At 46.4% G+C, this 14,843-nt stretch overlaps 1 protein-coding gene across 2 annotated transcripts in view; it reads left to right on the forward strand.

Annotated features, from left to right (window-relative positions):
- Positions 1-14,843, forward strand: part of ankrd50 (ankyrin repeat domain 50) — an 82,093-nt gene that overhangs the window by 34,780 nt on the left and 32,470 nt on the right. The window contains exon 3 of one of the 2 annotated variants that reach the window (XM_084332300.1): positions 2,926-3,158. In XM_084332300.1, coding sequence (XP_084188426.1) covers positions 2,926-3,158 — 233 coding nt within the window. Of the gene's footprint in view, positions 1-2,925; positions 3,159-3,992; positions 4,100-14,843 lie in introns of those variants that run through there. The other variant, XM_084332301.1, reaches the window with a different exon arrangement.

Genomic DNA, 14,843 nt, shown 5'->3' on the forward strand with positions numbered 1-14,843 from the left:
GTTTAATGTAGGTGTCGCAGAGGCATGCTTTAATAAAAGAACAGTGTTTTAGTGGTACCGGGGATTTACAAAAGCCTTAAAGAACCGGTACAATGATGTGAACTCAGTCAGAAACAGCTTATTGTGGAATGTTGGTGTCAGGAGTGTCATTCTTTCAGCCTCGGCGTCGACCTTCTCTGAGCACAGCAGTGCTCAGTGTGTCGAGCGGGGGGGGCGTGGCCTCCTGTGTTGAGCGGGGGGGGGGGGGGGGGGGGGGCGTGGCCTCCTGTGTTGAGCGGGGGGGGGGGGTGGCCTCCTGTGTGAGCGGGGGGGGCGTGGCCTCCTGTGTTGAGCGGGGGGGGGGGGGGGGGGGGGCCTCGTGTTCATTGAAAGGAGATGTCAAGTTAGTATCATGACACATGGAGCTTCATGGGACCGGTGAGATCGGTTGCTACGAGAGATTAACTTTGGCTGGCCGTGCCAGTAGCAGGTGATAAAAGGAACCATCACAGTCACTGTGGATGTTTTTAAAGCCGCTAAAATAAACTAAATTGGAACAAACTAGTTTCATTACTTGCGTGTGGACTGGATACAGCTGTAGTTGTAATTGTCCTTTACAACTACTGCCAACTGACTGCTGGGCGAGATCAGGTTTGCAGAGTAGATGATGATGCGGTCTTCTACAAAGTACTTTGGCTGATCTGAACACGCTTCGACTACGATGACAACCAGGAGGACTGTTTCTCACGGGGGATTTAGTCATATTTCCACAATACTGACGACTATATACCTTTTTGGGTAACTTCCCATTGACATGCCTTCTGTTAAACTATGCAACGACTGACATTGAAAAAACACAATCTTCATTCTACTGGTTCTTTTAAGACCGCTATCCAACTGGAGGTAGAGCAGTCGTCTAGTAATCCTTAGGTTCCCGGTTCGATTCCCTCTCCTCACGGGCAGCGTGTCGAAGTGTCCTTGAGCGAGACACTTAACCCCTAATTGCTCCCGTGATGAGCAGGTCGGCACCTCACATGGTCGCCTCCGCTGTCGGTGTGTGAATGTGTGAGTGAGTGAATGTGTAAAATGTGAGGAACAAATTGTAAAGCGCTTTGGATAAAAGCTGCTATATAAATGCAGCCATTTACCATTTTATTTTACCCTGGGACTAGAGTCTGGTCGCCAGCACAAACGCAAGCCTGAGAAAGAAAGACAGAAATGCAATCTAATCAATCACGGTCTTATCTGGCTTCATGTACAGTACGTGTGAAGTTAAACCACACGCTAGCAAACGCACCCGTTCCCTCTCTGCTTCTCAAACGCACCCGTTCCCTCTCTGCTTCCCAAACGCACCAGTTCCCTCTCTGCTTCCCAAACATACCCGTTCCCTCTCTGCTTCTCAAACGCACCCGTTCCCTCTCTGCTTCTCAAACACACCGTTCCCTCGCTGCTTCTCAAACGCACCCGTTCCCTCTGTGCTTCTCAAACACACCCGTTCCCTCTCTGCTTCTCAAACACACCCGTTCCCTCTCTGCTTCTCAAACGCACCCGTTCCTCTCTGCTTCTCAAACACACCCGTTCCCTCTGTGCTTCTCAAACACACCCGTTCCCCGTTCCCTCTCTGCTTCTCAAACACACCCGTTCCCCGTTCCCTCTCTGCTTCTCAAACGCACCCGTTCCCTCTCTGCTTCTCAAACACACCCGTTCCCTCTCTGCTTCTCAAACACACCCGTTCCCTCTGTGCTTCTCAAACACACCCGTTCCCCGTTCCCTCTCTGCTTCTCAAACACACCCGTTCCCTCTCTGCTTCTCAAACACACTGCTTCCCTCTCTGCTTCTCAAACACACCCGTTCCCTCTCTGCTTCTCAAACACACCCGTTCCCCGTTCCTCTCTGCTTCTCAAACACATGTCGTCTCTAAGGTTAACGTTGCCTGTAAACCCGCGGGTTTGCGAGCCGGAGTGTTGATGTGGTTTGATGCTCCACGCTGCAGACGGTGGCCTTCGTCCCGCTGTACTGTACATCACAGAGCGTCACGTGGAGTTCTTTTTAACGTCCACGTTCTCCGCATGGATCTCTTTTAGATTTGCCTCGACGCCGTCTCGTTTAGCCCTGGTGATATCTGCAGATGCTGCTCTCTCTCTCTCTCCGTATTCAATGCAATCCCAAGGCTAAATGTTAAAGAAATGGATTTAAAAAAGCGATGGCAAATTTAACTGATGTCTCTCTCTCGCTCTCTCCCTCTCCTTCTCTCTCTCTGTCTCCTTTCTCTCGCTCTCCCTCTATCCATCTCTGTCTCCTTTCTCTCTCTCTCTCTCTCTCTCCTTTCTCTCTCGCTCTTTCTTTCTCTCGCTCTCTCTCTCGCTCTCCATCTCTCTCCCTTCTTTTCTCTCTCACTCTCCATCTCACTCGCTCTCACTCTCCATCTCTCACTCTCCCTTGCTCTCCCTCCCTCTCTCGCTCTCCCTCCCTCTCTCGCTCTCCCTCCATCTCTCTCGCTCTCTCTCTCCATCTCTCTCTCTCCTCCCCTCTCTCTCCCTCGCTCTCCCTCCCTCTCTCGCTCTCCCTCCATCTCTCTCGCTCTCCTCCATCTCCCTCCATCTCTCTCTATCTCTCTCGCTCTCCCTCCCTCTCTCTCTCCATCTCTCTCTCTCCTCCCCTCTCTCTCCCCCCTCTCTCTCCCTCTCCTCCCCTCTCTCTCCTCCTCCCCCTCTCTCTCTCCTCCCCCCCTCCCCTCCCTCTCTCTCTCTCTCTCCCCCTCCCCTCCCCTCTCTCCCCCCCCCTCTCTCCTCCTCCCCCCCTCTCTCGCTCCCTCTCTCTCTCTCTCGCTCCTCCCCCCTCTCTCTCTCTCTCTCTCTCCCCTCTCTCCCCCCCTCTCTCCTCCCCCTCTCTCGCTCCCTCTCTCTCTCGCTCCTCCTCCCCCCCCCCCCCCCCCCCCCCCTCCAGGTGCGTGCTCCTGCCTCTCCTGAGTGTGAAGCCTCCTCAGCAGTCACTCTTCCTGGTGGTCGACTCCGTGGACGAGGGCTGCCAGCTGGGGGAGGGGGAGCAGCGCTCGCCCCCCGGCTCCCCCAGGACCATCGCAGAGCTGCTGGCTGCCCACCACGAGTTCCTGCCCCCCTGGCTGCTGCTGATCTGCTCCGCGCGCAGGCAGAACAAGGCCATCAGCAAACTGTTTACAGGTGAGCAGGCAGAACAAGGCCATCAGCAAACTGTTTACAGGTGAGCAGGCAGAACAAGCCATCAGCAAACTGTTTACAGGTGAGCAGGCAGAACAAGGCCATCAGCAAACTGTTTACAGGTGAGCAGGCAGAACAAGGCCATCAGCAAACTGTTTACAGGTGAGCAGGCAGAACAAGGCCATCAGCAAACTGTTTACAGGTGAGCAGGCAGAACAAGGCCGTCAGCAAACTGTTTACAGGTGAGCAGGCAGAACAAGGCCGTCAGCAAACTGTTTACAGGTGAGCAGGCAGAACAAGGCCATCAGCAAACTGTTTACAGGTGAGCAGGCAGAACAAGGCCATCAGCAAACTGTTTACAGGTGAGCAGGCAGAACAAGGCCGTCAGCAAACTGTTTACAGGTGAGCAGGCAGAACAAGGCCATCAGCAAACTGTTTACAGGTGAGCAGGCAGAACAAGGCCATCAGCAAACTGTTTACAGGTGAGCAGGCAGAACAAGGCCATCAGCAAACTGTTTACAGGTGAGCAGGCAGAACAAGGCCGTCAGCAAACTGTTTACAGGTGAGCAGGCAGAACAAGGCCATCAGCAAACTGTTTACAGGTGAGCAGGCAGAACAAGGCCATCAGCAAACTGTTTACAGGTGAGCAGGCAGAACAAGGCCATCAGCAAACTGTTTACAGGTGAGCAGGCAGAACAAGGCCATCAGCAAACTGTTTACAGGTGAGCAGGCAGAACAAGGCCGTCAGCAAACTGTTTACAGGTGAACATCTGCACCGGGCTTCACTTCAATGCATGCAGACTGATTATAATAATTTTTAATTGTCCGTTTAGGGTCATCGACTACAAGTGTTTTTGATGTTTTGGAGAGGCCGGTACATTTCAGTAGGCGGCCCACACGCACACGCATGCAGCAGCAACAACATACATGTAACACGGCTTCAGGTGCCACTTATTTAGCTTATAGGCCCCCTCCTGTCTGTCTGTCTGTCTGTCTGTCTGTCTGTCTGTCTGTCTGTCTGTCTGTCTGTCTGTGTGTGTGTGTGTGTGTGTGTGTGTGTGTGTGTGGCAGTGGTTTGTTCATTCCAAACGTGGTAGTTGTATATTAAGCAGCAGTAAAGTGTCAGAGCTGTTAGTTATATACATTCTATAATATACAGTAAAACGTACATTAATAAATAAGAAAAAAATAAAGTGTAAAATGTAAAGTGTGTCGATAAGTCAAAAAGTCCAGGGCCCTCATTTATCAACGTGGCGTACGCACAGATATGTGCGTAACCCGTGCGTACGATCATTTCTAAGCAAAGTGTGGGATTTATCAATTTGAACTTGTGCTTGACTTTGTGCGTATATTTAAGCACAGGTCGGACCATGCGTACCTGGCGCACGTTGGTAGAATATATTATTACAACAAGGAAATAAGCTTCTGTGCATTAGTTTCAACACTGGCATGTTCTGTATGAACCGTAATTCATTATAGTTCATTGTAAAATAGCAACAGTAGTGTAATTATGGTCAAAACCCTATAAATAGCATTTGGAATAATAGGTATTTTCTCTCAGAATGAATGCAGCATGGTTTATATAGCGTTATCGGAATATACGGGGTGTACTGACTGACTGCGCTCGTTATTATTTTGCGCACAGACAGCAGAAACACGGGAACGTTTTGATTATATTTAAAAGGCTTTACATTAAACGAAACAAGTGGAATTTCAAAGCTGTAAGCAGAATACAAGTCATATGAACACCCACGATATAGTGTTCTTCCCCCTTCCTACTGTATAAGAAAGAATAAAAAACGCATTGCAATGAGTGTATGTGTATTACAAAACCCTTGCAATAATGTGTCTTAAATGAATGAAAAGCATACATGCTCTGGACACAGAGCATATATCGTGTGGGTGATATGACTTTTATTATGCTTACAGAATTCCACGTATTTAGTTTTACAATGTCAAAGCCTTTTAATATAAATCAAAACGTTCCCGTATTTCTGCAATCTATGTGCAAAATAATAACGAGTTGAGGTAGATACACACTCAGAACGTATTACATGCTGGTATGCTGATAGAGTAAACTATTATATGAATATGAATATGATATGATATAAGGTATACACTGGTCCGTCGCATACACTGGTATGCGCAAGTTACTGTTGCATAATGTAGGCTATGGCTGCTATTATATGTAATTCATATAGGCTACAGGTATATGATTTTTAGAGGCATCTATTTTGTTGTCGGTATTATTAGGCTAATACCGACAACAACATGGGGGGGACCCTGATGTAAACAAGACAAAAGACTTTCTCAGGTCTGCATCCCCTTAACAATTGTGTGTATTGAGCCGTACTGTATTGTACCCATTCTGCAATCTGTTAAATAAAGTTTTCATTCATTCATTCAAAATAGATGCCTCTAAAAATCATATTATAGCCAATCAAACACAACTAATAAAGGCATTCATATTACAGCACGGTTATAATGGCACACACATGATGAATTGAAAATGGGGGACCCTGATGTAAACAAGACTAAAGTCTTTCTCTGGTCTGCATCCCCTTAACAATTGTATGTATTGAGCTGTACTGTACTGTACCCATTCTGCAATCTGTTAATACACTTTTCAATCAATCAATCAAACCACCAACGCCAAACAGTGGTCAACGAACGGTCTTTATTAGTATTTTGAGCTGTCCAGGCAGAATTGCAGCAATGGTCTTAGGGAGCCGTTGATATCTGACATCACCGTTTACAAGTCAGCCTTTTATTTATCCCATAACACGCGTTGTGTCTTCTTGGTTCGACAGCAGTGAACAATCTCCCGTGAAGTTTCTCAGAGTTCCGCTCGGGTCAGTCCATTATTTCACATCCCATGGGGGGTGTTTCATCACTTTCATGACCATATATGGATAATCATGCACGAGCATTGAAGGTAGAACAAAGAGGTATTTATCAACATGGAGGAGCGTAGGACCTGTGTACACGCGGTTGATAAATCCCGTTTTTTTTTGTGCATGCACACATTCTAAATTCTGTTCTTACGTATGAAAATAGAATACTTTCTAAGAAAAATTGATAAATGAGGGCCCTGGAAGATTTCCAGAGTATAATAATATTATGTTGCAGCTCAGTGGGTATAGAGCAAGGCACTAACACTGCCAGAGTTGGGGGTTTGATTCCCACCCATGCGGCACATATTGTATAAAACCATCCATCCATTTTCTTTGGCCCTATTTGCTACTTACCGATGATGTGCTTGTGCACACAAAGTAGCCTCCAGTTGTCTTCAGTCAGCTCGGACAGACAGGAGCTCGACCCCATTCACTTTGCATTGGTTTGTGGTTAACTAGCCAGAGCTGGTACGTGCTGAGAAAGGACTCTACCACACGGCTTGTAAGTGGGGTTAAAAAAAAAAAAAAAAAAAACAGAACTATCCCTTTAACTCCAGATAGAGACACTTTGTCTGATTTGATCCAACATGACATCCTAATCTGCCGTGACCACGCGGAGCACGCTGCTGCAGCGCGGGTCACTTCCAGTCGAGTCACGGAAAGATCCCGTAACGCTTGACCTAGAAGACCTTTTCATGAACACGCCGGAGAAGATCCGCTCCCCAGCGGCAGAGCGTCCTTACGTACTCTGAGCCTCCTCGAGGGACCGGTACCTAGCTGTCTCTACACTGACGAGCAGAGGAGCCAGAAGTGTGTGTGTGTGTGTGGGTGAGTGTGTGGGTGAGTGTGTGTGGGGGTGAGTGTGTGTGTGTGTGTGTGTGTGTGGGGGGGTGGGTGGGTGGGTGGGTGGTTGTGTGTGTGGGGTGGGGGGGTGAGTGTGTGTGGGGGTGAGTGTGTGTGTGTGGGGGTGGGTGGGTGTGTGTGTGTGTGTGTGGTTGTGTGTGGGGTGGAGGAACTGGCCACGCACCGCGCTAAAACAGACACCATGTCGGAGGCTTTCCGTGCCACAGTTCACTTTTCTTTCACTGTTACATAATACTCATAAGCTATGAGTAAGAGCTATTACGCGTTTTGGAGATGCAAGTGTCGCCAAATGTATTTTTCGCAGGTAGGCGTCTCTCATGAGGATGCTGGAAAGTCTTAGTAAAGGTCTTATTTACCTGTTAAATACTTTGAAAATGTGACCATGGAGCTTTAGCTGAGCTCACATCAAATGTGGCGAAGGGTAGTCTGAGACAGGGGCGACAGTGGCTCGGGAGGTAGAGCAGTCGTCTGGCAATCCGGAGGCTCCCGGTTCCAATCCCTCGGGCAGCGCGTCGATGTGTCCTTGAGCAAGACACTTAACCCCTAATTGCTCCCAATGAGCAGGTTGGCACCTTGCACGGTCGCCTCCGCCGTCGGTGTGTGAATGAACGGGTAAGATAAGATGTGAGGAACAAATTGTAAAGCGCTTTGGATAAAAGCCATTTACCATTTACATATTCATGTGTTTACTGTTGATGCACAAGGGAGTGAGAGTATTGTTCTACATCAGAGAGTGAGAGTACTGTTCTACATCAGGGAGTGAGAGTATTGTTCTACATCAGGGAGTGAGAGTACTGTTCTACATCAGAGAGTGAGAGTATTGTTCTACATCAGGGAGTGAGAGTACTGTTCTACATCAGAGAGTGAGAGTACTGTTCTACATCAGAGAGTGAGAGTATTGTTCTACATCAGGGAGTGAGAGTACTGTTCTACATCAGAGAGTGAGAGTACTGTTCTACATCAGAGAGTGAGAGTATTGTTCTACATCAGAGAGTGAGAGTACTGTTCTACATCAGAGAGTGAGAGTACTGTTCTACATCAGAGAGTGAGAGTATTGTTCTACATCAGGGAGTGAGAGTACTGTTCTACATCAGAGAGTGAGAGTACTGTTCTACATCAGAGAGTGAGAGTACTGTTCTACATCAGGGAGTGAGAGTACTGTTCTACATCAGAGTGAGAGTATTGTTCTACATCAGAGAGTGAGAGTACTGTTCTACATCAGGGAGTGAGAGTATTGTTCTACATCAGAGAGTGAGAGTACTGTTCTACATCAGAGAGTGAGAGTACTGTTCTACATCAGAGAGTGAGAGTACTGTTCTACATCAGAGAGTGAGAGTACTGTTCTACATCAGGGAGTGAGAGTATTGTTCTACATCAGAGAGTGAGAGTATTGTTCTACATCAGGGAGTGAGAGTATTGTTCTACATCAGAGAGTGAGAGTATTGTTCTACATCAGAGAGTGAGAGTATTGTTCTACATCAGGGAGTGAGAGTACTGTTCTACATCAGAGAGTGAGAGTATTGTTCTACATCAGGGAGTGAGAGTACTGTTCTACATCAGGGAAGAGGCCTAATGGGATTTTAAGAGCACAGCTTGGTCTGTTTCGCATCGGGTGTTAAAGTCCAGCTTCCTGTGAGTCACTGACCCTATCGAATGTTGTCCTCGTCGGAGCCCCTAGGAATGCATTACTGTATCTCCCATTATGTTTTCCTTCTTCCTCCGCAGTGATCTATGCAAGCCTGTGTTTTCATTCAATCTAGTTCTGTCGAAGCTGCCATTTGAGAGCTGTTGTAATGCTTTTATTGTTGTAATGCTTTTATTGCAAATGCCCGGCAAAGATGGGCAGATTCCAGAGGAACAGATTTCATTCATCCCAAATGAAATAAAAGATTGGCCGCAGTAAGCTGAACATGGAGGCCACTGTTGTAGATCGGAGCACGAGGACATTCCTTATTCAGGAGTTTACGGCATACTTACTTATTAATCTTCTCGACTGGATTATTTTTGTTGTTGCACAGCCAGTTTTATAGATTAGTACAAGTGAAGGGCTGTGCAGTGAGACGGGGCTGTGCAGTGAGACGGGGCTGTGCAGTGAGACGGGGCTGTGCAGTGAGACGGGGCTGTGCAGTGAGACGGGGCTGTGCAGTGAGACAGTGGACCAGACCTCCTACACAGAGCTGCCTCTACACCTGTACGTCACACAGTCTGAAACACACTCCTACACAGAGCTGCCTCTACACCTGTACGTCACACAGCCTGAAACACACTCCTACACAGAGCTGCTCTACACCTGTACGTCACACAGCCTGAAACACACTCCTACACAGAGCTGCCTCTACACCTGTACGTCACACAGCCTGAAACACACTCCTACACAGAGCTGCTCTACACCTGTACGTCACACAGCCTGAAACACACTCCTACACAGAGCTGCCTCTACACCTGTACGTCACACAGCCTGAAACACACTCCTACACAGAGCTGCCTCTACACCTGTACGTCACACAGCCTGAAACACACTCCTACACAGAGCTGCCTGTACACCTGTACGTCACACAGCCTGAAACACACTCCTACACAGAGCTGTCTCTACACCTGTACGTCACACAGCCTGAAACACACTCCTACACAGAGCTGCTCTACACCTGTACGTCACACAGCCTGAAACACACTCCTACACAGAGCTGCTCTACACCTGTACGTCACACAGCCTGAAACACACTCCTACACAGAGCTGCTCTACACCTGTACGTCACACAGCCTGAAACACACTCCTACACAGAGCTGCCTGTACGTCACACAGCCTGTGAAACCTATTACTGTAACAAAAACTGACATCCGTTACCAAATTAGTTTGAAAGAAAATGACTCAAGGTTTTCTTTCTTACCTGCAGTAGTAACTTTGAATTGCAATTCATACATAGTATCCCAAATAACTGAATATTAAGCTGTGCAGTTATATAGCTCCATGCTGTGATATAGTCGTCTGTGTGCATCGTGTTTCCATGGACACAGTGAATAAACATGGCTGCGTTGGCCGCGTGAAGTGAAATAAGTAACATCACTTTCTTTCCAACTCTTCGGTTCTTATTAGTAAAGTAGGCTAAGACGTATCGGGGGAACAATTCGTATAACGTTATTATTCAACACGTCGAGGGAAGAGGAGGTGTTTGACGGAGGAGCTTCATCCAGCGCTCTGCATAGGAGTCTGGCTTTTAGCACCGACTTAGTTATGTTCTAGATTCAGTCGCTTTTAGCTCTACCTTGGGAGTCATTCTACCCCGGTACTCATTATCTCTCTCTGTATCTCTCTCTGTCTCTGTCTCTCTCTGTCTCTGTCTCATTCTTTTTCTACCTTCTCTCTCTCTCCCCTCTCTCTCTACACCCTCTCTCTCTATTTCTCCCCTCTCTCTCTACACCCTCTCTCTCTCTATTTCTCCCCTCTCTCTCTACACCCTCTCTCTCTCTACACCATCTCTCCTCTCTCTCTCTCTCTCTCTCTTCCCTCTCTCTACACCATCTCTCCTCTCTCTCTCTACACCATCTCTCTTCCCTCTCTACACCCTCTCTCTATCTCTCCTCTCTGTCTCTGTCTCTCCTCTCTCTCTGTCTCTCCTCTCCCTCTGTCTCTCTCTCTCCTATCTCTCTCTCTCCTACTGTATCTCTCTCTCTCTCTCTCTCTCTCTCTCTACACCATCTCTCTTGCTCACTATATCCCTTATATGCTACACTGATTCATAATAACTGCTTTTAATTCACAAAGCAACTGACGGGAAGTAGACCGAAATACCTCAGAGTATGACATTGAGGGCAAGTTGTCCAGTGAAAATACCCTCCGTATTGTCAGCGAGCTCAAGCTTGCCATCGACTCGCCAAATTGTCCGCCGTCATGCTCTGTGCAAAGCAGACACTTATTTTTTATAGAAATTGCCCTTTTTTGTCTTGGGCGGAGATGGTGCGGGTTTCCCTATTTACTCGGTTCTACGGGATGGGAACTTTGTGGTCCTGTGAATTTATAGCGTCGATAAAGTTTGAGGAATGGCTTTTAACCAAACGGTCCGTTTTTGACTAAAACACTGCTCCAGATGGCTGCTGCTCCGGAGCTCAAAGCATTCCAGACTCGATTCAGATGAGCAAATCATTTCAAACCGGTTTTGTTAACCACGGATATGGACTCGGTTCCTAATTATTTTCTTTCTTGTCCTTTCTGTTTTCCAATTCGGATCAGAAAATGATTTTAAAAATCCTTTGTCACCAATTGGATATGAACTATTTTCTTTCTTGTCCTTTCCTTTTTAAGGAGAGACACTTGAAATTCCTTTTTCCTTGCTCAACTGTTGTTCCCCGAGTCTGTCTCTGTGAGGAATGTGCGTTGGGAAGTTTTTCAACACCTCAGAGACCCAGCAGGAAGAGTGAGGCATTCTGACTCTCGGCTCGCATCCGCTGTGGCCCAGCACTCCGCAAACAAAGAATGTTCTGTGTCATGTAGAGTGAGGCAAATAATGTTCTGTGTAGAGCGAGTCAAATAATGTAGAGTAGAGTGAGTCGAATAATGTTCTGTGTAGAGTAGAGCGAGTCGAATAATGTTCTGTCTAGAGTAGAGCGAGTCAAATAATGTTCTTTGTAGAGTAGAGCGAGTCGAATAATGTTCTGTCTAGAGTAGAGCGAGTCAAATAATGTAGAGTAGAGCGAGTCAAATAATGTTGAGTAGAGCGAGTCGAATAATGTTCTGTGTAGAGTAGAGTGAGCCGAATAATGTTGAGTAGAGTAGAGTGAGTCAAATAATGTTCTGTGTCATGTAGAGTGAGTCAAATAATGTTCTGAGTAGAGTAGAGTAGAGTGAGTCAAATAATGTTGAGTAGAGTAGAGCGAGTCGAATAATGTTCTGAGTAGAGTAGAGCGAGTCAAATAATGTTGAGTAGAGCGAGTCAAATAATGTTCTGTGTAGAGTAGAGCGAGTCAAATAATGTTCTGTGTCATGTAGAGTGAGTCAAATAATGTTCTGTGTAGAGTAGAGTAGAGCGAGTCAAATAATGTTCTGTGTAGAGTAGAGCGAGTCAAATAATGTTCTGAGTAGAGTAGAGCGAGTCGAATAATGTTCTGAGTAGAGCGAGTCAAATAATGTTCTGAGTAGAGTAGAGCGAGTCGAATAATGTTCTGAGTAGAGTGAGTAAAATAATGTTCTGTGTTGTGTAGAGTGAGTAAAAGAATGTTCTGAGTAGAGTGAGTAAAAGAATGTTCTGAGTAGAGTGAGTAAAAGAATGTTCTGAGTAGAGTGAGTAAAAGAATGTTCTGAGTAGAGTGAGTAAAAGAATGTTCTGAGTAGAGTGAGTAAAAGAATGTTCTGAGTAGAGTGAGTAAAAGAATGTTCTGAGTAGAGTGAGTAAAAGAATGTTCTGAGTAGAGTGAGTAAAAGAATGTTCTGAGTAGAGTGAGTAAAAGAATGTTCTGAGTAGAGTGAGTAAAATAATGTTCTGAGCAGAGTGAGTAAAATAATGTTCTGAGTAGAGTGAGTAAAATAATGTTCTGAGTAGAGTGAGTAAAATAATGTTCTGAGCAGAGTGAGTAAAATAATGTTCTGAGTAGAGTGAGTAAAAGAATGTTCTGAGTAGAGTGAGTAAAAGAATGTTCTTCGCTCGGTCGACACGCTCATCGTTACCATTGTTGTGTTTCTATTGAAGCTCCTCCCCTCTGTTTACCTTCTACTTCCTGGTACCTGTGCACCGCCTCTTCCTGGTGGGTGCCCACTGCCCACATCACAACAGTCCCCATGTGTCTTGTTTCAGCGAGCCTGGGGCCCACAACGAGGGAGAGAGAGAGAGAGAGAGAGACAAACTAATCGCGTTTAGGTTCCCCCCAGAAAGAAACCGCCATCTTCACAGTCCAGTCTTGAGGAGGTAGAAAGTACAGGGGATGTATTATTGTGAGATCACTGTCACTGTAATGATTATTGTGTGGTTTTACGGTTAGATTGGGTCATGGCAGCAGATATGGTGGAGGATCGGCAGCAGATGTCGTGGGTGGGGGGGGGGGGGATGCTCGCTTGTGTTCAGAGCTACTGTAGAGCCGGCACGGGGGAAGCGACGTGGAAACACTTAGGCAGCGCTTTTTGGTTGTGAGCCGGGTGGAATCTGTGCCAATTTAACAAGGCCTCTGGCAGGAGGGAGGGAGGGAGGGAGGGAGGGAGGGAGGGAGAGAGGGAGAGAGAGAGGAGAGAGAGAGAAAGAAGGGGGGGGGGTGAGGCTCAGCCTGGAAACTTAAATAGAAACAGCCACACTAACATGTTTTTCAGTTGCAGAGACATATCTTCGTCTCTTTAATCCTTCCTATAGGTTCTTGTGTGTCTGTGGACTGGATGGCCTCGCGGGGCTCGTCGTAATCAGAAACTGATATCATGCGATTGTCCCGACGATCGTCTGGAACGTTTGTCTGTTTAAAAAAAACAATTCAATCTGCGTTTTCGCCGACGTTGAGTCTGTGGAAAGAAGACTCGTGGAAGAAGAACTTGATTTATTTTCCATAGCGAGCTTTGTAAGGTCGTCTCGCGTTCCTGATTCCTAAATGCTGATTCATTGAATTCCTATGCAAAAAATGATGGAACTGATCATAATGCAAAGCCATTCTAAGTGTGTGTGTGTGTGTGTGTGTGTGTGTGTGTGTGTGCTCGCGCATGCACACAGGAGTGTGATAGCAGTGGAAGTATCATGGGACTGTAATCGGTACCATCTGCCCAACGTACTCTCTGTGGTGCAGGTTTGTTCAAGCTGGTGGTTCTCCAACAAGGGTGGTGTTGTACCAGGAAGGAGTGCAAGCAGTAGGCCCACTGGACTAACTAGACTTTCAGCATGTATATCCTGAACACCTTCCTATAGGGCTGTCCCTTTTTGTGATGTATTTTTAGTGGGCCATCTGTGTTGGTCTTTGGTTAGCATGTGATCTGTGTTGGTCTTTGGTTAGCATCTGATCTGTGATGGTCTTTGGTTAGCATGTGATCTGTGATGGTCTTTGATTAGCATGTGATCTGTGATGGTCTTTGGTTAGCATGTGATCTGTGATGGTCTTTGATTAGCATGTGATCTGTGTTGGTCTTTGATTAGCATGTGATCTGTGATGGTCTTTGGTTAGCATGTGATCTGTGATGGTCTTTGATTAGCATGTGATCTGTGATGGTCTTTGATTAGCATGTGATCTGTGATGGTCTTTGATTAGCATGTGATCTGTGATGGTCTTTGATTAGCATCCGATCTGTGTTGGTCTTTGGTTAGCATGTGATCTGTGTTGGTCTTTGATTAGCATCCAATCTGTGATGGTCTTTGATTAGCATGTGATCTGTGATGGTCTTTGATTAGCATCCAATCTGTGATGGTCTTTGATTAGCATGTGATCTGTGTTGGTCTTTGATTAGCATGTGATCTGTGATGGTCTTTGATTAGCATGTGATCTGTGATGGTCTTTGATTAGCATGTGAACTGTGATGGTCTTTGATTAGCATCCAATCTGTGTTGGTCTTTGATTAGCATCCAATCTGTGTTGGTCTTTGATTAGCATGTGATCTGTGATGGTCTTTGATTAGCATGTGATCTGTGTTGGTCTTTGATTAGCATGTGATCTGTGATGGTCTTTGGTTAGCATGTGATCTGTGATGGTCTTTGATTAGCATGTGATCTGTGATGGTCTTTGATTAGCATGTGATCTGTGATGGTCTTTGATTAGCATGTGATCTGTGATGGTCTTTGATTAGCATCCAATCTGTGTTGGTCTTTGATTAGCATCCAATCTGTGTTGGTCTTTGGTTAGCATGTGATCTGTGTTGGTCTTTGATTAGCATCCAATCTGTGTTGGTCTTTGATTAGCATCCAATCTGTGTTGGTCTTTGGTTAGCATGTGATCTGTGTTGGTCTTTGATTAGCATCCAATCTGTGTTGGTCTT

Source organism: Notolepis coatsorum (assembly GCF_963971535.1).
Source record: "Notolepis coatsorum genome assembly, chromosome: 16".
Lineage (NCBI taxonomy): Eukaryota > Metazoa > Chordata > Actinopteri > Aulopiformes > Paralepididae > Notolepis > Notolepis coatsorum.